This window comes from Gymnoscopelus braueri, assembly GCF_963280865.1.
Source record: "Gymnoscopelus braueri genome assembly, chromosome: 13".
NCBI lineage: Eukaryota > Metazoa > Chordata > Actinopteri > Myctophiformes > Myctophidae > Gymnoscopelus > Gymnoscopelus braueri.
Window position 1 is genome coordinate 43,898,767 of NC_137615.1, and position 23,517 is coordinate 43,922,283.

The 23,517-nt window shown below is 40.7% G+C and overlaps 3 protein-coding genes across 3 annotated transcripts in view; 1 reads left to right on the top strand and 2 right to left on the bottom strand.

Annotated features, from left to right (window-relative positions):
* ift70 (intraflagellar transport 70) overlaps positions 1-12,598 on the top strand; it is a 34,514-nt gene extending 21,916 nt beyond the window's left edge. The window contains exons 15-19 of the mRNA XM_080448349.1: positions 1,192-1,263; positions 2,367-2,470; positions 3,006-3,084; positions 5,193-5,322; positions 12,455-12,598. Coding sequence (XP_080304475.1) covers positions 1,192-1,263; positions 2,367-2,470; positions 3,006-3,084; positions 5,193-5,322; positions 12,455-12,591 — 522 coding nt within the window. The 3' untranslated portion in view covers positions 12,592-12,598. The remainder of the gene's footprint in view (positions 1-1,191; positions 1,264-2,366; positions 2,471-3,005; positions 3,085-5,192; positions 5,323-12,454) is intronic.
* cUnh16orf89 (chromosome Un C16orf89 homolog) overlaps positions 311-23,517 on the bottom strand; it is a 30,786-nt gene continuing 7,579 nt past the window's right edge. Inside the window, exons 4-9 of the mRNA XM_080447977.1 lie at positions 20,458-20,575; positions 19,199-19,361; positions 17,691-17,795; positions 17,103-17,192; positions 16,154-16,287; positions 311-356 (exon numbers count right to left, since the gene is read on the bottom strand). Of these exons, the coding sequence (XP_080304103.1) occupies positions 16,184-16,287; positions 17,103-17,192; positions 17,691-17,795; positions 19,199-19,361; positions 20,458-20,575 (580 nt within the window). The 3' untranslated portion in view covers positions 311-356; positions 16,154-16,183. The remainder of the gene's footprint in view (positions 357-16,153; positions 16,288-17,102; positions 17,193-17,690; positions 17,796-19,198; positions 19,362-20,457; positions 20,576-23,517) is intronic.
* On the bottom strand, positions 9,859-10,753 carry LOC308098627 (beta-1,3-galactosyltransferase 2-like; the record flags this gene model as incomplete). The annotated part of the gene is made up of 1 exon (XM_080447036.1): positions 9,859-10,753. The coding sequence occupies one exon, from the start codon at positions 10,751-10,753 to the stop codon at positions 9,968-9,970; it is 786 nt and encodes a 261-aa protein (XP_080303162.1). The 3' UTR covers positions 9,859-9,967.

Consider the following 23,517-nt stretch of genomic DNA (forward strand, 5'->3'; position numbering starts at 1 on the left):
CTACAGTATGTCCTTCACCACAATGCTTAACGATGCATGTCGATAGGACAGCTGTTCCAAGTCCGGACATAAAACTGTTGACAGTCTGCCTGTTTGTTTGTTTGTTTGTTTGTTTGTTTGTTCCATTGCTGTGCTCGCTAGCTGGAGCAGTGTAGCATTCAGGAGTGTCCCTGCAAGCGTAAACCCTCGGTAACAAGACCCAGAGACAGCCCCTGAAAACAGCCCTGTGTGCTGCTTTTCAGTTCACTCTGTTTTGGACGATTGAAGTGCTCTCTCCTGTCTTTGCATGAGATCTGCTTGTTTGTCTTGTTGGAGTGGTGTTTGTTTTCTGCTGTGTTGTTTTGGTCCTTCTCCTCCTGCAGGGCTTTCACACAAAACCCAGAACACAACAAATGTAGAATTTGAGACAAGAGAGAGATTTTCAAAGAAATTATCCTGGAAAATTGGAGTGTCACATGTTTATACAGGGTTTTCGCAGGTCCTTAAAAAAGTCTTAAATACGATTTTGACTGATTTTTTAAAAATAGATAGGCCCTCATAATGGTTCTACATTTACCAGTTGAAACCTGCAGAAAGCCCTGATAAAACAAGAATTACCGGAGTGGACTCTAAAGCTTTATTCATTCTCCATTGCTCAGGGTGTCACTTGCCAAAAAATAACAGATCTACAAACTAACAATGTGTAGCAGCATCGCAGCGTGTTGTTAGCTTGTAGATCTGTTCTTATTGCAAGCGACGTCGTCATACTGCTGAGTAAATGAGGCTTACAAAGGATGATCCCTCAGGTGTTTACAGTGTGATTTGAAATACATTTCCTATGATGAAGTGGTTTACCTAAACCAGTGGTTCTCCCCCCCAAATTGATATGTATTTGGCCGCGGACCCCCATCTGAAAAGGTTTTGTGCCAGGGACCCCCAGAAGAGAAGATTTTATGTAAAAAAAAGAAAAAAATCTATATTATTCAAAAAACGATATTTTTCAGAAATGTTAAAAAATAGCAGATGTACAAGCTCACAGCGCGGTACGAAGTGACGCGCGGTGAGCTTGTGCATCTGCTATTTTTGAACATTTCTGAAAGGGGGGAGCTATATTAACTACTTTGAGAACCACTGCCCTAAACACCCTTTGCGTCTGAACCTGCTCTGGTGATAAATAAATAAATACAAGCGTGCGTCCTTTTCTCTCTCCAGATCCTGAATGTCAGCGCTGTGGTTCTGGCCAACCTGTGTGTATCCTACATCATGACCAGTCAAAACGAAGAGGTACGTTCATATTGGATAGTGCATAAACTATTGACATTGTATACAGCAGATATTAACACATGGCCAATTAACATTTGGAGGGACTGTCGGTGTGTTTTAACATTTATACTGTGTGTCAGTGTGTTTACATGGATTAAAGCAGGTTGACACTATTCAAGATTCAAGAGATTTATTGTAACAAGGATGTACAAGTACACACTGTTAAAAACTTATGTTGGGGAGGTGCTCCAAAAACACAGAAATAAAAACAGTTCATAAATGTCAATACTAAGCTTAAATAAATGAATTAAAAACAGTAAAAAGACTAAGATCAGCATACAAAGCAAAGTAACACCACAGAAAGTTCAACGCGTAGACTCATAGAGGAAACTGTCTTTCAATCTGCTTGTGCTGGCCTTTATACTCTGGTACCTCTTCCCAGAGGGCAGCAGGTGGAATAGTCTGTAGTGGGGATGTGTGGGGTCCACTAACGGTCGCCCGACGGCCCGTGTTAAGTAAATAAAACATTCGGGCAAGTAGAGTTTGCTTTCAGATTGCCCCGACGGGCAAGTGCATTCCGTCTTCATGAAATATTATTGGCTATTCATGAAGAACAATACTACATTTTGACAACTAGCAGTTGCACTGATTCTGTTTTTTCAAAGTGACTGTCACCACTCTACAGTTATCGATTGGATTTAACATTCATTTGTTCTACAAGTGCAAATGTTTTATATATATACATTTTTAACTCAAATCTTTGCTTCTGTGGGTCCCTGGAACAAAATAGTTTGAGATGGGGGGGTCCACGGACAAATACATATCATTTTGCAGGGTCCTTGACATGAAAACAGTTTGAGAACCACTGATATTATAGCAATCTGTTAAGATTTAGAAGACATTTGGAGAATCCACAGAAGCAAAGATTTGAGTAAAAAAAAATCGCTTTAAAAAACATATAGAAGTGGATCTACAAGTTTGTAGCACGGCATGAGCTTGTAGATCTGCTATTTTTGCCCAAGTATAAGATAATGGTTAAAGTGGTTAAAATCTAAAATTACAAGATTTTTTTCCCGGTCTTAATGGGTTAATCCATGTGTTCAACGTGTCCACTGTGTTGTCAGGCAGAGGAGCTGATGAGGAAGATTGAGAAAGAGGAGGAGCAGATCTCCTATGACGACCCTGACAAGAAGGTCTTCCATCTCTGTATAGTCAACCTGGTCATCGGGTGAGTCCCCACGTTAACTTGAACAAGCATTATTTTACAAAAAGAGAATTAGTCGAATAATAGCATTTTTTTGTATTATTATGCTACAGGTTTGTTGCAGGCAAAGTGTAACAACTTAAATTGTGACATGGGAAAAGAACCTGTGTTCTAATGGATCCAATGTAGTTACTATTTAGTCACAATCGCTTTTTAATACTTTTCATTGTTTAAATATGAATAAAACCCACAGTGAGACGTAACCACTTTTAACCTGGCTCACCTGTTTTGGGACATGTCATTATTGTGGAAGGTTTTCCCAATGTTTCCAAAATGTTTCCAAAAGAGCAGATCTTCAATCTCACATGTCGCAATGTGTTGTGAGGCTATAAAATAGGGCATTGCTTTGTGAGAAAAAAAAAACATAGAAAGATGAAATATGGAAATATGAGGTTTGTTCCCAATAGTGGATGTTAGACACAGTGGCAGTGGGAGCGCCCTTGAAAAACGGAACATGTCCATGTACGTGGTTTTATGAGTTGTCTTGACATTCTTTCAGGACCCTCTACTGTGCCAAGGGCAACTATGAATTCGGCATCTCCCGCGTGATCAAAAGCCTGGAGCCGTACTACAAGAAGGTCAGCCATTTTTATTTAGTCTTTATTTATCTTTTGGAGGTTCTTGGAAAGAAGGCACAGCTTCCACTTTGCTTACATCTCATGTGGCTTCAAGGTCACTCTTGGCATGTAAAGGCTAATTTATGCTCTTTCCTGCGACGGTGTCGCGCGCCACAATAGCAGATCCATAAGCTCGCAATGTGTGAGCTTGAAGATCGGCTATTTTCGGCACCAACAACGAAGTATAAACCGGGCTTAGTTCTCACAGAGAAGTTGTTGTTTTTCAAGGGGAGTGAGCAGCGTTGCAGAGAGGCTAGGAGAGATAGCGCCGGTGGTGGTATTGGGCAGTGATGGAAAAAGTACTAACATTTTTTACTTAAGTAAAAGTAGTAATACTGCAATATAGAAATACTCTGTGACAAGTAAAAGTCCGGAATTCAAAATGTAAAAGTAAAAGTACGAAAGTATTGTCATCAAAATGTACTCCAAAAGTAAATGTACTCATTATGCAGAATGTCAATTTTTCAAATGTATAAACATCTTTTGAAAATAGCAGATCTACAAGCTCACAATGCGTCGCATGTGAGCTTGTAGATCTGCTATTTTCAAATGGCCGAAATGTATAGGGCTGAAGTTTTTAATGTATGTTTTGTAATAATAATCCAAATCTAAAAAGTAACCAGTAACAAAAAGATTTCAAATAATTGTAGTGGAGTAAAAGTACAACATTTGCCTCTGAGATCTAGTGGAGTAGAGAAATAATCAAGTAAAGTGCAAACACCTAAAAAATCGTACTCAAGTACAGTACTTGAGTAAATGTACTTATAGTTACTTTCCACCACTGGTAGTGGGATGATTTCATGTATGTTTTTGACAAGCGGCTGGCCCTATATACAGAGCTCTCTGCCTGTGGGGATGTTTACTCTGCCGGTGCGAGTCAAAACAGAGGCAGTGCCGGGACGTTTGTTCTCATCGCAAACACAACAGCTGCCAGAGCCGGACTGCACCTGAGTCCACTTAGCTCCAGCTGAACACACAAAGCCGTCTACGGGGATGTGAACCCTTGCTTTTGGCCAAAAAAACTCCACACTCGCTCCCTTCACTAAAAAAGGCAGAGGCTCAGCCAAAGTGAGAGCAGGATAAAGAGTGAGGAATTAGGAATTAAATACGTGGTTAAAACTCACCAGATGGTCAAAGAAGCGCCAGGCCAGACCTCACTGGCCTCATGCATGCTCCCTTCAAACCATGTCACCGGAGGTGCATTGTTCACCTTGCATTGTGCAAAAAAAACAAAAACTAAGCTACACTTGTGTCACGTGCTGTTATGAAACTCACTTTAAAGGGATAGTTCACCCCAAAATGACTTCTTTTTTTTTTTTCCTATCGATTAGTCAACCCATGGAGACTTGAATTCATGGATATTTTGTTTTGTTTTAGTCGCATTCCTAAGCCAATCATTTGATGACCGGTAGCGGAGACACAAAGTAGGAGACACAAAGAGTCTCCTTTGTGTCTCCTACCGGAACCGCTGCCTACCGGTTCTCTGGTCATCAAATTATTGGCTTAGGGACAAAAACAAAGAAATATCCATGAATTCAGTCTCCATGGGGTGACTAATCGATAGGAAAAAAGGTATTGTTTTGGGTGAACTATCCCTTTAAGTTATAAAGGGCCTGTAGTCCGGCATTACCGCCAACCCTTTTCCGAAGCATACTGTACCATGGTTTGTTTTATGTTCGACGGAGTCGCTGGATTCCGTTCCTTTCAGTACGGCACGCAAAACAACATGCAGATAGATAACGCGGCACGTTCATAGCATGGTTATTCTTTTGTCAAAGTTATGTTATATCGTACGTTTTGTTTACGTATGACGTGCCGCCCAAGCTGTGAATAGACAATGACATATATTGACAGTGACGTGGTCCTTCAAGATAAATGAAGCCACAAGCCATTGCTGGTCCAGGTTGTAGCTGTAGCTTAACAACTTAAACCCTATATTCTTTGTCATATGATGAATAGTGAAAATAGATGATCCACAAGCTGTGAGCTTGTAGAGCTGCAATGTTCACAATAAAAAACATTAAACAGTAAGCCTTTTTTCTGTCATCTCTCTCTCTCTCTCTCTGTAGCTGGGGACAGACACTTGGTTCTACGCAAAACGCTGTTTCCTGTCACTGCTGGAGAACATGGCCAAGCACATGATCATGCTGAGAGACTCCGTTATACAGGAGTGTATTCAGTTCCTGGAGCACTGCGAGAGTAAGGCACACAGACACAGACAGACACACACACACACACACACACACACACACACACACACACACACACACACACACTACAAGCTTACAACACATCACACAGCAACATGTTGTAAGCTTGTAGTTAGCCTATTTTCGGTTATTCGTTATTTTAAGATTAAAGAGTATTTGAAGTGGTCAAACTAGCAATAGAAGGCATGTTCAATCTTCCAGAAAATCGCACGCACGCACACACACACACACACACACACACACACACACACACACACACACACACACACACACACACACACACACACACACACGCCCAAATATGTGTGCTGTGTCTCAAATTGCCAAAACAAGCATGAATGTTGTTTCTTTAACTGTTTGTAATCATAGTAGGGGACACACATACACACACTTACATAATACATATTTATCAGTCATGATCCCTCGCTGGTAATTGGGGGTCCCTGTACTGTACTATGTGTATTTAGTCAGTGTGTCATGGGTGTTAAGCTCAGTCCGGACCCCTGTGAGACCATTTGTCACTCATTCCCCACGGGCTACCAAACGATTTCCTCAGCTCTCCTCCTGAGAAGAACATATTTTCCTTTCTCTCTTCTCGGGTGCCTCCCATCTTCTTTTTTGACCCTTTTCTTTCCATCTCCTCCCGTGTTTCTGACGCTATACGTCCTTGCTGTGCTGCACTCACGATCATTTGCAATTGCTCGGAATGTTGAACTGATGAAGCTGCATTGACATCGAAACGTCACGTTATTTGCCTGCTATTAATAGTTCTCACCTTCTCCACCTTCTTCTTCAGATGTAGTATGTCCCGTTAACTATATGGTGGGTTTTGCCTCGTCCAAAAAAAGACGTCACTTTACAGGGGTGTACTCAGAGATTTTTTTATATATATTTTTTAAACACTTTATTTTTATTTTTCCATATGTTGCATATAAAATAAAAGCACATTGTCTTATGTACGACATCTTATTTCCCCAATCCCCCACCCTCCCACCAAGGTCATAACAAGACAAACGACAAGACAAAAAATGAATAACTAATAATAATAATCACTTGACAGTAAAGAAGTAAAAAAAAAAAAAAGACAAACAAACAGACAAACCAAACAGTTTAACTTTTTGTCAGAATATGTTGTTCCTTTCAGGTCAAGTTAGGGACAGTTCCACTATTGAGAGCGATGAATAGAAATAAAAATGACAAAATACATATTTTGCATCCAACCGTCTATGTACTGTAGGCCTCCAGCCAGAGGCCGTCAGAGTCAGATTTGTTGAGTGTTGTCAATTATATAAGGGAGTATGTATTCACAGTCCATGAGCCAGAGCCCCTAAATTGAGCAATGATTATCGAAAGAGTGGGCAAAACCATACCTATATTAAATTGTTTATAGGGTCAATATAAGTAAATAAATATATGATAACCTTTCCAGAGGAGCAGCTTTTTCATATTTATCACACATTTTGTTATTTTCCCCATACGTACATGACAGGTGAAAAAATGACAACATAGTTATCATAATGAAACTTCCCCAGTTGATTACTTACATGAAGACAATGATTTATCTTATTACAAGTTTTCTGAAATTGTATATTTAAATATGCAAATTAGGCATTTAGTCCATGAGCCAGAGCCCCAAAATTGAGCCAGATATTGAATTTTCCCCCGTTAAAAACCTTTGACTCCAACATCTTAACAAAATGAAATAAGAATGTTGACTCTGGCTTTGTCCAATGTTCCAATGTTGATTCTGGAATGCCTAATTTGCATATTTAAATATGCAATTTCAGAAAACTTGTAATACGATAAATCATTGTCTTCATGTAAGTAATCAACTGGGGAAGTTTCATTATATCAATTTTTAAAATGTTTTTTTTCACCTGTCATGTACGTATGGGGAAAATAACGGTAGCACTTGCTATGCATCCTATGTGTATAACGCATCATGAACATACTTATAATGCATTGTAATCTGCTCATAGCCCTGTATAATCAGATTTATAAGAGCTCATAAATACTCATAATGCTTTATAACCATAACCATATCACATTATAAAGCTTGTTATAATGACTTATAAGTTCAAGTATAAATATATTGTATTATGCTTATAACACTTGATGATTACAGTTATAAATATTCATAACAACGTATAATGCAATCATAACATATTATACAGCATGTTATAATGACTTATAATGTCAAGTATTATAATACTTCATAATTGCTACCCACTTGGTAACACTTGCTATGCAACCCAAAATGTATTCTCATAATCCATTATAATTAATCCTTTATTATCACTGTTATAATGCATTATAATCACAGTTATAATAAATTATGTGACAATAAGGCATTATAACAGTGATTAAAATGCGTTATGACAGTGAGTATAAGGCATTTTAGACGTTATAATACAGCATTATTAAATGATCATAAAGTAACAAATGGCCACTTATAATAACTTATGATCATAGTGTAATGCATTATAACAGTACTTATAATGCATTATAACAGTGATTTAAAGGCAATAAAAATGTAAACATACCACCTTTTAAAATCATAATGTCACAAATGTTCACTTTATAATAACTTATCACAGTATAACACCTTATAAGTGATAATAAGGCATTATAAACGTGATAATAAAGCCTTATAAAATGATCATAAAGTAACACATGGCCACTTATAATAACTTATAATCTTAGTATAATGCATTATAATAATGCCATGTTATGACACATTATAACAGTGATAATAAAGCATTATCAATTGATTATAATGGATTATAACTATGAGAATTAATTTGGGATGCATAGAAACTGTTACCAATTTGGCAGTAATTATGAAGTATTATAACACTTGATACTTATAAGTCATTATAAAAGGCCTTATAATGTGTTATGGTTATGGTTATAAAGCATTATGAGTATTTATGAGCTCTTATAAATCTGATTATACAGGGTTATGAGCAGATTATAATGCCTTATAAGTATGTTCATGATGTGTTATGCACATAGGATGCATAGCAAGTGCTACCAAAATAACAAAATGTGTGATAAATATGAAAAAGCTGCTCCTGTGGAAAGGTTATCATATATTTATTTACTTATATTGACCCTATAAACAATTTAATATAGGCATGGTTTTGCCCACTCTTTCGATAATGAAATCTTGTCAGGCTCATGGACTATCAAGTGAAAGGTATGTTTTCAACAAACTCTATAAAAGTGGTCCAGGTTTTAATGTATCTATCCTTGGAGCCACTACGGTTGTATCTCAATTTCTCCAAAGGTATCATAGAGAGTACCTCTTTGACCCACTGTTGGAATGAGGGAGGTTTCTCCGATTTCCACTGTCGCGTAAGTATCAGCCTGCGAGCCAGCAGCGTAGTTGCGAACGCGGAAGGAGGCGCGGCTTCGCCGCGCCTCCGACCAAGTGGAGCTTACTATGTAACCGTGCTCGGGTTGTGTGTGTGTGTGTGTGTGTGTGTGTGTGTCTCTGTCCGTCTGTGTGCGTGCACTGCCTCAGCCCTGTGTGCAGCCAAGTAAATGTCCAATATAGACATACCATACATCAAATGAAAGGTCTTTGAAAACTGAACACACCTGTCAAGGTTGCGTTTAAGCCCACCCCTTCCCCCGGAAGCCACGCCCCGGAGAAGGGTCCTAAAAACTCCCCATTGAAACCCCATGTTAAATGAAAAGTGCCCGAATCGCTCCGAAACTTTTTCTACCCCCCCTAAGTGGGGGTCTACGAACAAATATTTCGGGCTCGGATTTTGGCTCCGCCCCCCGGAAGTGGGTGAAACAGGCACTTCAAACACTTTGTTGAATTGTTCAAAAACATTCAAAGTTTTTTTTTTGTGAATTTGTATTTTTCTAAGATGCTCCTTTTAACGCAGATTTGTTTTCTATTTTTTTTTTTTTTTTTTATTGGTTACTTTTTTTTAGATGATTTCCTTTCATTATTATTTAATTTTTTTGGCGTTCGCTTCCCGCGTTCGCGCGTCTTACTTGTGAATACTACGGCTTTTGCTTGGAGACCTGTGAGCCGTTCCCCGATTGGAGACACCCCAAAGACGGCAATCACCGGGCAGGGATCCACCACTCCACCACATATATAAGGAAATCGCTTCAAAAGTCCCCTCCCAAAATCTGACTAGTGAGTTGCACGACCAAAACATGTGACCCAGCGTGGCTGGTCTGTGCTGACATCTCGGACACCCAGCATCAAAGCCAGGGTAAACCTTGGCTAACTTATCATTAGAATAGTGAAGTCTATGTGTACTCAGAGATTTTAAATTCTTCAGAAAACATTACAAATGTCTAGCAGATCTACAAGCTCACAACGCCTCGCGTTGCGAGGCATTGTGCATTGATGAAAATCTTTGCTAAATCCGGTGTATTTACGTTCATGTGACGTTCATTAATATGCTCTGTCCTGTCTAAATAAACAAATAAAGTAAAGTGAGCTTGCTATTTTCACAATGTTTATCTCTGGAACAGAGTCAAACTAAATTGAATGCCTCAGCAACTCCTACAACTCCAAGTGCTTGTCAGGGTGGGGGGTCCCCAGTTCAAATATGATTATTGTGGGGGGTCGCAGCTACTGGTGGAATTGCAGTCTTCCTGCAGGTCTAACCTTCATGCTGCAGGCGGGTCCAGAACTCCAGCATGTCGTTGGGAGAAACCCCGTGGGAGGTGACCAGGCGACTGTACCTGTCGACTGACCAGGGCACTCGTGCATCGTTGAACTCGTTTGGCAGGGGCGTCGTGGGCTCGATCCCCAGCTTGGCCAGGCACATGCCCACGTACACGTCCTCGAAGCGGAAGCGCGGAACGCTCAGAGAGGCGCCGTAGATCTTCACCGCCAGGTCTCCAGAGAACACATAACCGGTCCCTGAGGGGTAGGCAGGGTACGCGTGGCCCGGGTACTCCTCTTTGGAAACGTAGTGTTTGTATCTTTTGTCTCGTAACGGCCCTGTGCCCCTGCGGAGGCGGCCCGTGTAGGTCATCTCCCCGGGCTTCAGACTGCGCAGCTTGTGGACGAGGTACTCGGTGTTGACAAACACGTCGCTGTCGGTCTTCATGACGAAGCTGGCCCGCGGGCAACGCGTGGCCACCCAGTGCAGGCCCAACAGGGTCTTTATGCTCAGGTTGTTGTAGGTGTCCAAAAAGTCCTGCTGAAGGATATCGTGGTGCCTCAGGCTCTCGGACTCCAGGGCCTTCTGCTGCTCGCCTGCCTTCGCCCCCAGCAGGAATAGCCGGACGACTCCCTCCTTGTTGCCCCATGTCCGTCGTATGGCGTCCCGGCGATCCACCTGATGAGCCTCGGCGGTTATCAGAAACACCAGGAACGGCGCCGCTTTCCCCGCCGGGCATTTGTTCGCCTCGTCAATGATGTAAGGGAACGCTGGAGCCATCATTGAGCCCTCTTCACCTTGGCCCGGCGATGGGGCGAAGATCGCCAGCAGCGAGAGGAGACACGCGAGTGAAGCGCCAAGCGTACAGTGCCGGCGGGGTCTTCCCCACCCCGGGGGCGCGGCGGCTGGACCGCGAGTCACGTTGTTGAGGTCTGCCAATTTCAAAGGAGTGGCTTAAGTTCGAGCAGCTGCAGCTTGATGTATGGATCTATCTGGCTGGAAAAGTGTTGAGAAGATATTCTAGGATCTACAGGACCCTACAATATATATCTTTAATGGCAGAATCTCTGAGAATCTTAATATATAAAGACTCTCATGCACTCATCACACACTCGTCAAGAAAGACCGTATATAATAATATATATATACTATATAATATATACGGTCTTTCTTGACAAGTGTTCTTATCATCCTGATGACGTCACTATGAGTCGACCATATTAGGGTTGCAACTATCGATTATTTTCCTTATCCTATTGATATAATTATGATTTGATCATTTGGTTTATATCTCTATATTAAAAAGGCTTTAATTGTCCGAGTTTGTTCCAGTGCCTTCCTTCTTCATACTTGCCAGTCCCGCTGCTGAGATGCACCGGACCAGCCTGAATTTGGCTTGAGGCCGCGGTGGAACCCCCTTTGTTCTCCACTCAGAATGTTGGATTTGTAAAATAGTGTTTGGGGAAGATCGCAGAACTCAAAAGTAAAACCAAAGCCAGCCAAACCATTGTTTTCCTATGGCGTCCGCTCCTCTCTTCTGTCATCATCATGTTTTACTGGCCGTTTTCTAGACATGCATAAGAGTTCAAATATTCTCAACTTTTCAGCTCAAGGAGCGGATTCGCACCGCATGACTCTATGGGAGAATGGCAAATATTTGGTATTAGACTCAAGACTCAGTGCTTTAATCCATCTTTTTCCCCTTACTTAATGATTTGCTCTGGTGACGCTAGAGGAAAGACTATTGACTGGAGTCACTAAAACCAGTAGGGCTCATCGTGCAGGCTACCTAATAGATGATTAGATAATCGGATAGTTCTTGATATTGGCTGTAAAGTTTACATTTTGACCTGAGGATGGCGCTAAAGGAAAGGTCACTGGGTAACTCAAACGGTTGGGTTTCATTCTCTAGGGAAATTGATTGAACTCATCACACAGCACATTTCTTGGCAATCTGCCTATTAGTATTATTTGGGGAATTGGATGTTTAAGACCCATTTTGACTCAGGTATTCAGTTTATTATATATATATATATCATTTTAATGGCTGCAACTGCTTTACTATGGCAGTGTTGTTTACATAATTCTAATGCCAGCAATTCTTTTTAAATTAATTGAGAATTGAACATTGGGTAGGGTGTCTGACTCTGTAGTCTGTAGTATATGATACGTTGATTTTATGTTGATTGATTGATATCAATCAATATTGGTCTTGAAAAAACATACTGTATGTAACAGTAACATATACATGACCCACCATAATCAAAAGGATAAAAACGCAAAATAAAAAAGCCATTGTGGTCCTTTAAAATTTGGTGTGTGTGAAGTTATGCAGTAAGGGGTGAGTGAGTGTGTAAAGTGTAAAGTGTAAAGTGTAAAACATATGAATGTTTAAAGGCTTTGAGTCAATGTGCATGCGTGCCTCTCTCTCTCGCTCTCTGTAGTGTATGTTAAGGTGTCTCTCTCTCTTCCTCTCTATAGTGTATGGTAAGGAGGAACCGGCCATCATTGAACAGCCTTTGGAAGAAGACCGCATCCACATCGGTAAGAACACGGTCACCTACGAGGCACGCCTGCTCAAAGCCCTCTTCTACGAGGTGATTGGCTGGAACCAGTGATGATGTCGTCCCATGAGATCGCATGAAGGACACTGTGACGTTGTTGGCCGGACTCAGTGACCACATCAGACTGACATCGTTGAGTTGACCACCAGTGATGTCACTTATTGGGTCACCTCCAGGGAAGGCAGTGACCTTCACATTGTCATTCCGTCCCTGTCGGGCGGAAATCTTGTATCTCCATATTTCATCTTTTTACGTGTTTTCATAAATGAATGCCTATTTTGTACTTCATTGTATGACAGTGTCACATGCAAAAGTTAGGAAAATAGCCAATCTACAAGCTCAGAAAGTTTTGTAATATATGTATATGTATATGTATATGTATATGTATATGTATATGTATATGTATATGTATATGTATATGTGTGTATGTATGCTAGGATGAAAGTGGTTAAGTCTTTCTGCTGGATTCCATAAATATTTAACCAATGAAAGGTATTACGAGCCTGTAATAATAAATAATAACTACAGGTTATTTTTTGCATTCCCTGAAAAGTAACGGTTTTGGATATACAATGTTTCCGCCCGACAGCGATTAATTTCAAACGTGATTATTTACACTTTTTATTTATTAAAACCCTGAAACATCTTATGCTGGCCTTGACGGCTTTCAAGCATATTTTCGGACACGCACACACGCTGGGAGCTCGTTATTTTGAATCTTAGTACAGCTGGGGAGCGGTTTTGGCAGAGTCATACTGTAATTGCATGTGTTCCAAAATAAATTATATAACGTTGTTTCCTTTTGCTTTTGGGAGAGGATATGGCCATACTGTTGCATTCCAACCCCGGAACATTTCACGTGTTTGTTAGTTTGCATGTTTACAGGAATTGTTTAAGTTTTTAATGAGCCTGTCTGTTTTCTCTCGAGTCTGCCCCAAAAGCCATTCATGCTGTGCTTTGAGTGTGTGGTGTTGGAAACGGAAATTGTGAGCATTCTTAAAGGACGACTTCACCCATTTTCAACCTATCTTTATACAGTTGGTCCTCACTAATGCTCATTATACTGTAATATGGTAACATTTTTGTATAACCCTTCTGTGTCTCAGAGGAGGGCTGTGGACAGTTCAGAAACCTGCCTACCAGTGACATCATCAATGGGGAATCCAAGCTGCAGGCTTTCTATTCTTGGAAAGTTAGCATGCTATAATGGAAGCCATTGTTCTCGCGTTAATAAAAATACAAATTGAAATCTTGTTTTTTTTTTACCATTTTATCATGAGCATTAGTGAGGACCATTTATATGAAGATTGGTTGAGAATGGGTGAAATCGTCCTTTAAGTAGGGCTGGGCAATATATCGATATTATATTGATAGGATTTTGTGACATGACATAAGTGTTGTTTTTCTGTCTTTTCCTTGATTATTCATTTTATACTTTGAAAAATATTAAAACAATTGTGAAAATAGCTAATCTACAAGCTCACAAGGCATCGCATTGCAACACATTGAGAGCTTGTAGGTCAGCTAGTTTAGCTATTGGAAACCTTTGGGGAAAGAATTATACAATATCGTCACAATATTGATATCGAGGTGTTGATAAATTATTGATTGATTTTGCCCATATTGCCCAGCACAATTCTCTAGTGATACTTGTTTACTTACTTATTTCACCCCACTGACTTCAACTATCATTAATGATAAAGGTCAACATTCTCTGCTTCCAATATCTTGAAAACCTAAATGCTAGGGTTCCTTGGATGGGTGTTCAAAGAAACTGAACTCTGTTCCTGTTTTTGGTATTTCTAGAACCCATGTTTCTTTGTCTATTTTATTGACATAATTTATTTTTCTACAAAATAAAAAAACTCCAATATACAATAGTACATATTGAGTTTGAGTCGTGTGTACATCTTCAAACCATTGCTTTGATTTGTCATGCAAATATTGCTTGTTCAGTACAGGGTGTATAGAGGATGGGAACAGATTATGACCAAGCAGAATGCAAAACAAAAACACATTTATAACCATTTAAGGCACAAAAATCAAGCCTGGAAGAACTATGTGAATACTAGGGCTGCAACTTAGTGATTATTCTATCGATGACTTTTTAGATGAATCGAATAATTGAGAAGTACAGTCTTTATAAACAAAAAACGTTATTTGATATTAATGTATAGTATTATACTGTATATATATATATATATACATACACATACGTAAATATACATATACATATATACTGTATAATACTATACATTAATATATCAAAGAAATATATTTTTTTATTATCTACTAATTGATTAGTCTATTAACCTCTTAAAGTGGCACTATGTAACTTTTTTTCATGAATAAAATATAATTTTGTCCAATCTGTATGGAAGGGTATGTTGGTTTATTTTTTTTAATATATTTCTGCCTATTGGACAGTACAGTGAAGAGTGACAGGAAATGGGGAGAGAGAGACAGGGAGAGACGCAGCAAAGGCTGTCAGGCTTTAGAGCCTATGTGGTATGTGCTTTAACCACTAGTTAATACAATATAACTTTACAATTGGGTTGGTTGTATTTTGTCTCCCTGCTCTTCTATTGAGATATTTAGATTGTGTCAAAGGTCATGTCTCACCTAGACACAGGATCTGACACAAATTTTGACCTGATGGTCAAGATTCAATTCATCCCCTGAGCAAGCAGGCAGGCTCTATTATCTCTGTGGTAAAAATGTCAGCACTTGTGCAGGAAACCGTGTTTAAATCCGGGGTAGAAGATGAAGTTACATAGTGCAGCTTTAAGCCCTATTTTGTCCATAAAAACAGTGAATCTACACGCTCACAATTAACGGTTGCACCCCTATGAATTTCACACGTTCACAGTTTTGCCACTGATATCCTACTTTAAGCACTGTTGTTTCTAAGATAATAGCCCCGATAACTTTCAAGGGTTGGATTCAGTTGGAAAGAAACTTCAAATGTAAATATAAATACACATTCCTATTTCAACGGATGTTTGGGATTCTGAAAAAAAAAACTTCAGAATTGTACCCAAGTACAGCACTTGAGTAAATATACTTAGTTACTTTCCACCACTGCTACTAACGTACTACATACTACACAGTATGCTATTTTCAGCCTACTATTTAGTATCTACTGAGCAGTAGAGTTTCACTTCGGACATACTAAAAAGTAATTTGGCGTGCAAAATAGTATGTTCGTATGTCCAAAATCACATACTATTTAGTATGCCAAATAACTTTTTAGTATGTTCAAAGTGAAATCCTTGGACGGGGGCCGTTGTGTCCGAAATCACATACTAACATACTATTTAGTTTGCCAAATGACTCTTTAGTATGTCCGAAGTGACATTACGAGTATATTTATAGCGCATTATAGACATACGATGCATACAGTAGCAAGTGTTACCGACTTTTTGATTGGGTAGAAGGTGGTGGAGCACATTGGCCAATCAACCACAACAACTCAAATGAGAAAATGTGTGATTTGTCTTTGAGGGTCACTTTTTTTGTACCTACAGTAGCACAACACAATTCAGCATTTTCAAGTGTCCAACGTGTTATTAATCACTGTGTTCATGAAGTAACCTTGTGTGTCGGAAATAATCACCGGTACAGTTGCAAAAGCGCGAGCAAACATTCAGGAGAGTGGTCTCTTGGTGATGTCCTGTTCCGTTAGGTAGTAGTTGAGGTAGCCTCCCAACGCACTCACCGCCACACCGGTCATGTGGCTGGAGCAGCCGTCTGGAAGAAGACCACAGAATAGAATAAGGTTATTATGATTGAAGGGGAACTTTGGTAATGTTTAACCTATTAAGACCGTGAACGCATCTGTGTCATTCTAGATTTCTTTGGCTATTCAAAAATAGCAGATCTAAAAGCTCATAGCGCGGCACCGAGTGCCGCGCTACGAGCTTGTAGATCTGCTATTTTGGAAAAATCGTGAACATTTGTGCAAATCTTTGAATATATATATATTTTTAAGCGAACATTTGTAACTCAAATCTTTGCTTCTGGGGGTCCCTGGAACAAATTGTTTTGAGATGGGGGTCCGCGGCCAAATACATATCATTTTGGGGGTCCTTGACATGAAAAAGTTTGAGCACCACTGATATAGAAACATGAGTATTTTCAGAAAACTGTGGATTTAGAAGACATTTGTAGAATCGGTCTCAGGCCTTAATGGGTTAACGTGAATCCTATCATTTTATTATGCTGGCTGAAAGATGTTATGTCAGAGTTGCACATGTCGTCACAAGGGAATGTTAAGAGCCATGTTAGATTCTGTACTAGCAGAGTTCCCCTGAAGCTAAAGTTAAATGGTGAATTGTTTAGCCTACATCCAAAGTGTTTCACAATGTAAATCGGGTGCTGTTGTTATTACCGTATTATTATTAGTATCGCAACACACACACGCACGCACGCACGCACACGCGTGTGTGTGTGCGCGCACACACACACACACACACACACACACACACACACACACACACACACACACACACACACACACACACACACACACACACACACACACACACACACACACACACACAGACCTCGCAGAGTCTTCTCCTTCCTCTTCACTCTCCGGTGGGGCTGCAGTTGTTCCAGCAGCTCATCTCCAATGATCTGAGAGATGACTCTCTCTAAATAAGAAAATAATAATAAGAATCTCTCTGCAGGGAGACCAGCAGGAGAGATCAGTACAATACACTACTACTGCATGCATACTCAACATGTTCACAAGCACTGTTTCACTGTCTTCTATGGTGCTTCCTATGGTGCTTCCCTGTCTTCTATGGTGCTTCCTATGGCGCTTCCCTGTCTTCTATGGTGCTTCCTATGGTGCTTCCCTGTCTTCTATGGTGCTTCCCTGTCTTCTATGGTGCTTCCTATGGAGCTTTCCTGTGTTCTATGGTGCTTCCTATGGTGCTTCCCTGTCTTCTATGGTGCTTCCTATGGCGCTTCCCTGTCTTCTATGGTGCTTCCTATGGTGCTTTCCTGTGTTCTATGTTGCTTCCTATGGTGCTTCCTTGTCTCCTATGGTGCTTCCTATGGTGCTTCCCCGTCTTCTATGGTGCTTCCCTGTCTTTTATGGTGCTTCCTGTGGTGCTTACACTTGGACTCTTTATTACAACACTCACCATCTCTCCCGAAACATCCAACCTCCCGGTCCTGTGACCGCAGAATGTGCTGCAGCCAATCGGATTTGTAGAAGTCAGAGAAGCCAGCCAATCCACACAGAAGTACTGTCAACGCAGAGGGGACAGGTCTTTCATTAAGTCATATATATTTCATATCGTTTTCAGTAGGGCTGGGCAATATGGACAAAATCAAATACCTCGATATTGATATTGTGACGATATTGTGAGGATGACTACTGGTGCTTTCACAATTCATTTGATAAATAATCATCAGTAACTAAGTAGTCTCGTTTAGCCAGGCAATCAGAGCTCTCTGCCCACTGATATGTCTGGTGACATCTCAGTGGGTAAAGGCCAGTGTTGTGTATGAGCACTCGTTTGCTATCAAACGTTTGCAAATTGTTGCTGTCGGGCAGACACCTCCTATTCTAACTTTTTGTGTTATTTCGTAAATTAATGCCCAAGTTGATCATACTACAGCGTTACACAAAAGCATCAAAAGTAGCAGATCTACAAGCTCAAAACGCGAAGCTTTGCGTCACATTTTGAGCTTGTAGATCTGCTACTCTTGATATTTTTTTATTTTAATCCTGAAAAGTAACAGTTTTGGACATGAAGTTTCCACCCGACAGCAACGAAATAATGAAAGTACGCGAGTGTCATAAAACCCCCACGAGAGTTAGCGATGCTTGTATAAAGACAGATTGTGATTGTTTCTCACTACCAAGAATGCAAAGAACAAACTTGCGTCCTTGGAAAGTAATGTAATCATCATGTGACCAGAGAATGTCTCTTTCTAGTTTGAGACAGACTTGTCCTTGAGGTCACGTGACCACACACTGTCTGCAGCTCTGTTCTCTTATCAGCTGGGTTTCTTCCAGTCAAAACAGAAGGATCTCACATCTGGAAACCTTGTCCACAGCCGTTCATTTTGTATTATTGCTTTTAAAACATTTTAAAATGTGTGAAAATAGATAACCAACAAGCACGTTGCAAGCTTGTAGATCGGCTATTTTCACAAGTTTTATGTGACACTCTTGTATGATGAAGTAGGGCATTCATTTCAGAAAAAAATTAAGGTTGAAATATGGAGATATACGGTTTCTGCCCGACTACAACAAGGAAATGGTGATATATTGCCCAGCTCTGCCCCTTGAGTGATGTAAGAGCTAAATGGCCACAATATGGGAGTCAAGAGAGCCGCAAACTAGCAGTAACTACCAAAAGTGTTGCTCTGTAAAGTTTTTACCAGTGTCCCGAGATTCCCAGGAATGGAGTCACAGGTTCCAAGGTTAAGGGCACGCGTACGGTGACACCTACTCTAACTTTGTGTCTGCCTACAGTACGTATGTGGCCATGGTTTTCAATGGGAACGGAGAGTTTTGTTGGCATTGCACAGCTATCCACGTGTTGCCCACACCTTGCATTTATGCGTTCTATGCGCCAGGGCCTAATACCTGAATATTGCACATTGCCTGAACATTAACGATTGACAAAATACCACTAACCGTTTTCCACAAAGATGTCCTGCGTCTGTCCTGTGAAGCCGTTCTTGAACGCCTCCTGGTTGCTCTTCATCATGTTGGAACAGAAGATCTTCTGGTAGCTTCTCTCCGTCAGGTTGGAGCGCGACGCTCTCATGTCCCCCTTCAGCATGTTGGAACAGCCCTTCTGCAAACACCAGGAATATAAACATCAGGAGGTTTTCATGACCAAACCATCCACATGGTCCTACATGTGGAACTCAATGAGATTCCAGGACTGTTCGATATTGATTGAGTACAGTCTTCATTTGCTAAATGAAAGCAAAGGCAAATGTCCATGTGGGGACAACATTCTAGTTGTTGTCATACTGCAATACAGTCATGAAACCAACAACTGTATTTGATAGTGAAATGATTCTGAAGTAGCCCAGTGCATCTATGAAGTCCCAGAAGGACTTCGGAGTGCTGGCTATTACTTTCCTACAGTGAATCTTCGTGAGCCATGCACCCGGCAAACTGCATTATACTGAGTGTGCTTGTTTTTGTTTTCAACTGTACTTTCTTTTTCCACTGTACTTTAAAGTTAGCCTGCCATGTTTTTACCATGCTGTAATCTTTCAAACAAACTACAAAATTAGCCATCAAGCAATATATTATACTTTGGCTGACAATGCACACAACGCATTGCACTGCAATGTGTTGTGAGCTTGCACCCATACAGCTATTTGGCTATAAACATTTTTGGAAAAACAATTGTGAAAAGCTTGACAAGTTTAATCTATAATGACGTACCCCAAATAGTGACACCAGGGTTAATGTGGTTAACAGTTAGCCTACTTAGTGCAGTGGTTCCCAAAGTGGGGTTTGAGGACCCCCAGGGGTCCTTGGGGGTGTTATAGGGGGTCCCCAGCAAAAAATTGTTAATGTAGCATCACAATCATTTAAACCCCTTTATCCATTTATATGTTGGCTATTCAAAAATAGCAGACAGGTCAATCTCACAGCGCATCACTCCATGCCGCCCTGCGAGCTTGTACATCTACTATTTTTGAGCATTTTTGAAAGATTTTGAAAAAAATAATCTTTGTTCTTCTTTCCTTTTCTCCCCTTTTTTTCCCCAAAAATCTTGTTTTCTGGGGTCCCCTGGCAGGCTTGCACAAAGCATTTTCAGATGGGGGGGTTCCTCTAGCAAATACATATCAATTTGGGGGTCCTTGACTTGAGGTTTGAGAAGCACTGACTTAGTGCATCACTAGACAGATGCTTTCCATTGTGTGTCTCACCATGGTCCCAATCATGAAGTAGAGGAGCTGGTGGGACAGGGAGTAATGAGGACACCCGAAATGAGTCATGGTGTCCCTGCACGCCTTGGTCACAATGCAGGGTGTCCCGTTGTTCTTCCTACACGCACGCACACACACACACACACACACACACACACACACACACACACACACACACACACACACACACACACACACACACACAAAATCAGGCTATATGACTCTTTGTGTGTGTGTGTGTGTGTGTGTGTGTGTGTGTGTGTGTGTGTGTGTGTGTGTGTGTGTGTGTGTGTGTGTGTGTGTGTGTGTGTGTGTGTGTGTGTGTGTGTGTGTGTGTGTGAGCTGTATGTCATCCTCTTTCCCACCCAAATACAGTCACATATTCAATTCAATCTTTATTTCAGACCCAGGAAGACCCAGTTGCTTAGGTGTTCTTTAACCACTTAGCACTATTTAGTTATACTTAATCGTATGACAAAAGCTCTCAACATGTCAATATTTTAACCAATATGTTATACTTTGGCTCACAATGCAGAGCTTGTATGACTGTATACACTTTTTAATGTTCTCAAAAAAAGATTAACTGCAGTTAATAGCACTTCCTGTTTGAACATTTTAATGTTGTAGTCCATGGGCCTGACCAGAAGTCAGGGACACGAAAGGTGGCAAAATCTCTTTGGCACCATTTTGTTTGTAGGGTCCATATAAGTACTTTGAAACATGATAGCCTTTTCAAATTAGTAGCTTTAATACTTTTTTAGGATATTAATTTTTTTGCCATTATCTCCCCACATTATCTGCACAGTAGTCCTGTTTTTCGCCGATAAAGTATAGTTTTGGACCATGACGGAGGCGCGCCGACTCAGCAGACCTTGAGGCCGAGGAGTTGCTCCCGAGCGCCTCCAGGCGCGAGTGCCCGCGACGACCGGCCGATGGTCTGCTAGTCGACTAAAGCGCCGTCCGAGTTATGTACCGATAGGTACAGAATCGTAAATGATGTTGTGGGGACTGCGTTTGCCCCAACTGCCACTCACTGCACTAACATAGCCCCCCAGCACCGCCCCCTCGCCCCCTCGCCCCCTTGTGCTTCAATTGCATGGAATATGGCTGTGTGTGTGTGTGTGTGGGTGTATGTGTGTGTGTGCGCGCGCGCGTGTGCGTGTGTGCGCATGCGTGTGTGCGTTCTCGTTTGTACGCGTGCGTGGTGTGGGGTTCATGTCTGGCTTGCATTGCCCTCTAGCGTTGATTCTACAGAATTGCCTGGGGGGGGGGGGGGGGGGGGGGCGGTGAAAACAATCGCTTCTTTTCCAATTTACCTGGAATGCCAATTTACCTGTAACATATATACACATGCAATACCTCCATTTTGACTAATTGTGGTGTGGGGAATTAATTTCTGATATTTTTATGACCACTTTGGGTGATGTTGACTTTGAAAGGTCCTTGGCCATAACTTGGCCATTGTTAGGACTAAAAACAGGTGCAACTAGAAAAAGTGCTCCTCGGAGCACAGGTCTCCGCCGGGTCAGGTAGGTTATTGTGGCCTCCTGGTGGCGCTATAATAGGCCAATGTGAAAAGGGTTTCAATCGGACACTGCATTCATGATTTGAGGCATTTTGTTCCAAAAATGTGTTTTGCTAAATTAGACCTGCTGGTGCGCTATAACAGGCCAATGTGGATGTGAAAAGGGGGGCATTTCTTCCTCGGCCTAGTGGGAATCTGCATGCAAAAGTTCACAGAAATTGCACACTGCGTTCCTGTTTTGAGATATTTTGTTCAAAACTGACCAATCCTGCAAACTTTGGAAGCCACTGTAAGCCAAATAGGATGGAATATGAAATATCGGACAGATCCATCAGAATCACATGACTATGGAGATACTGTGTACCAATTTGCGTGTTTTTTGGACAGAATCTGAAGGAATAATCTCCAAAAATGTATTTTACATAAGTCGGCCTCCTGGTGGCTCTGTAAAAAGCAGATGTGAAAAATGCAGTGCAGATGTTTTTCCTTGCCCTCTAGGGAGTGTGCGTGCAAAGTTTCACGCAGATCGGTGCAGTTATAGTTAAAAATGAAAATCGGCCAGTTATAGCGCCACCATGAGGCTGATTTGAAAATTTTCAAGTGGCATTTCTTCCTCGGCCTAGTGGGAATGTGCGTGTGCAATTTTATGGAAATGGCATGCTGCGTTCATGATTGGAGGCAGTTTGTTCAAAACGGACCAATCCTGCAAACTTTGGAAGCCAACCTTAGCCAATGAGGATGCAATATGGGAAATCAGACAGATCCGGGTTGATCACATGACTATAGAGATACTGTGTACCGATTTGCATGACGTTTGGTTAACCCTGCAAGACCCGCTGTTGTAATAATACAACATTTATATTTTATAAAAAAAAGTGTATAAATCATTTGTTTTCCTGTTATTTTTTCACCTAAACATCATCATTGGTTCCTATTGTTTAGTCTTGCAATGTCATTGGCCAGGATATTTGCATATAAATACCCCCCACAGAGGCAGGAAATGTCACAACTTGAAAATCCTTGAAGGAAGAAAAATCTCCTTTTCACTGGACAGGATTCCTCACAAAAAAGTAAGTAAAATGTCTGTAATAATTTTTTTGGTGATCATTAGAATGTCTAGAACATGTACATATGTTGTTATTGTGAAAGATATCCCCCAAATGTAAATTAGAGCATGCTTTATACTTGTTGTATTTTTACAACATTGGGTCATGGTGGTAGCAAATAGCAATGCACCTGTTCATCTGGCAGAGTGGAGTGGAGTGGAATATTATTAGTTTTCACAATACATTTATACAGTTATATGTGTATTTCCCCCACATGCATTACTATATATCTATATCTATATCGATAGATAGATAGATAGATAGATAGATAGATAGATAGATAGATAGATAGATAGATAGATATACACGCATATACATACCAATTTGTATTTTGTAACCAATTGTACTCAAAGACAAATATACTGCATTAGCTTATAACATTTCATTGCCTATAATGTTTTAGCAAAACATTTTGGTAATGTTTGTGAT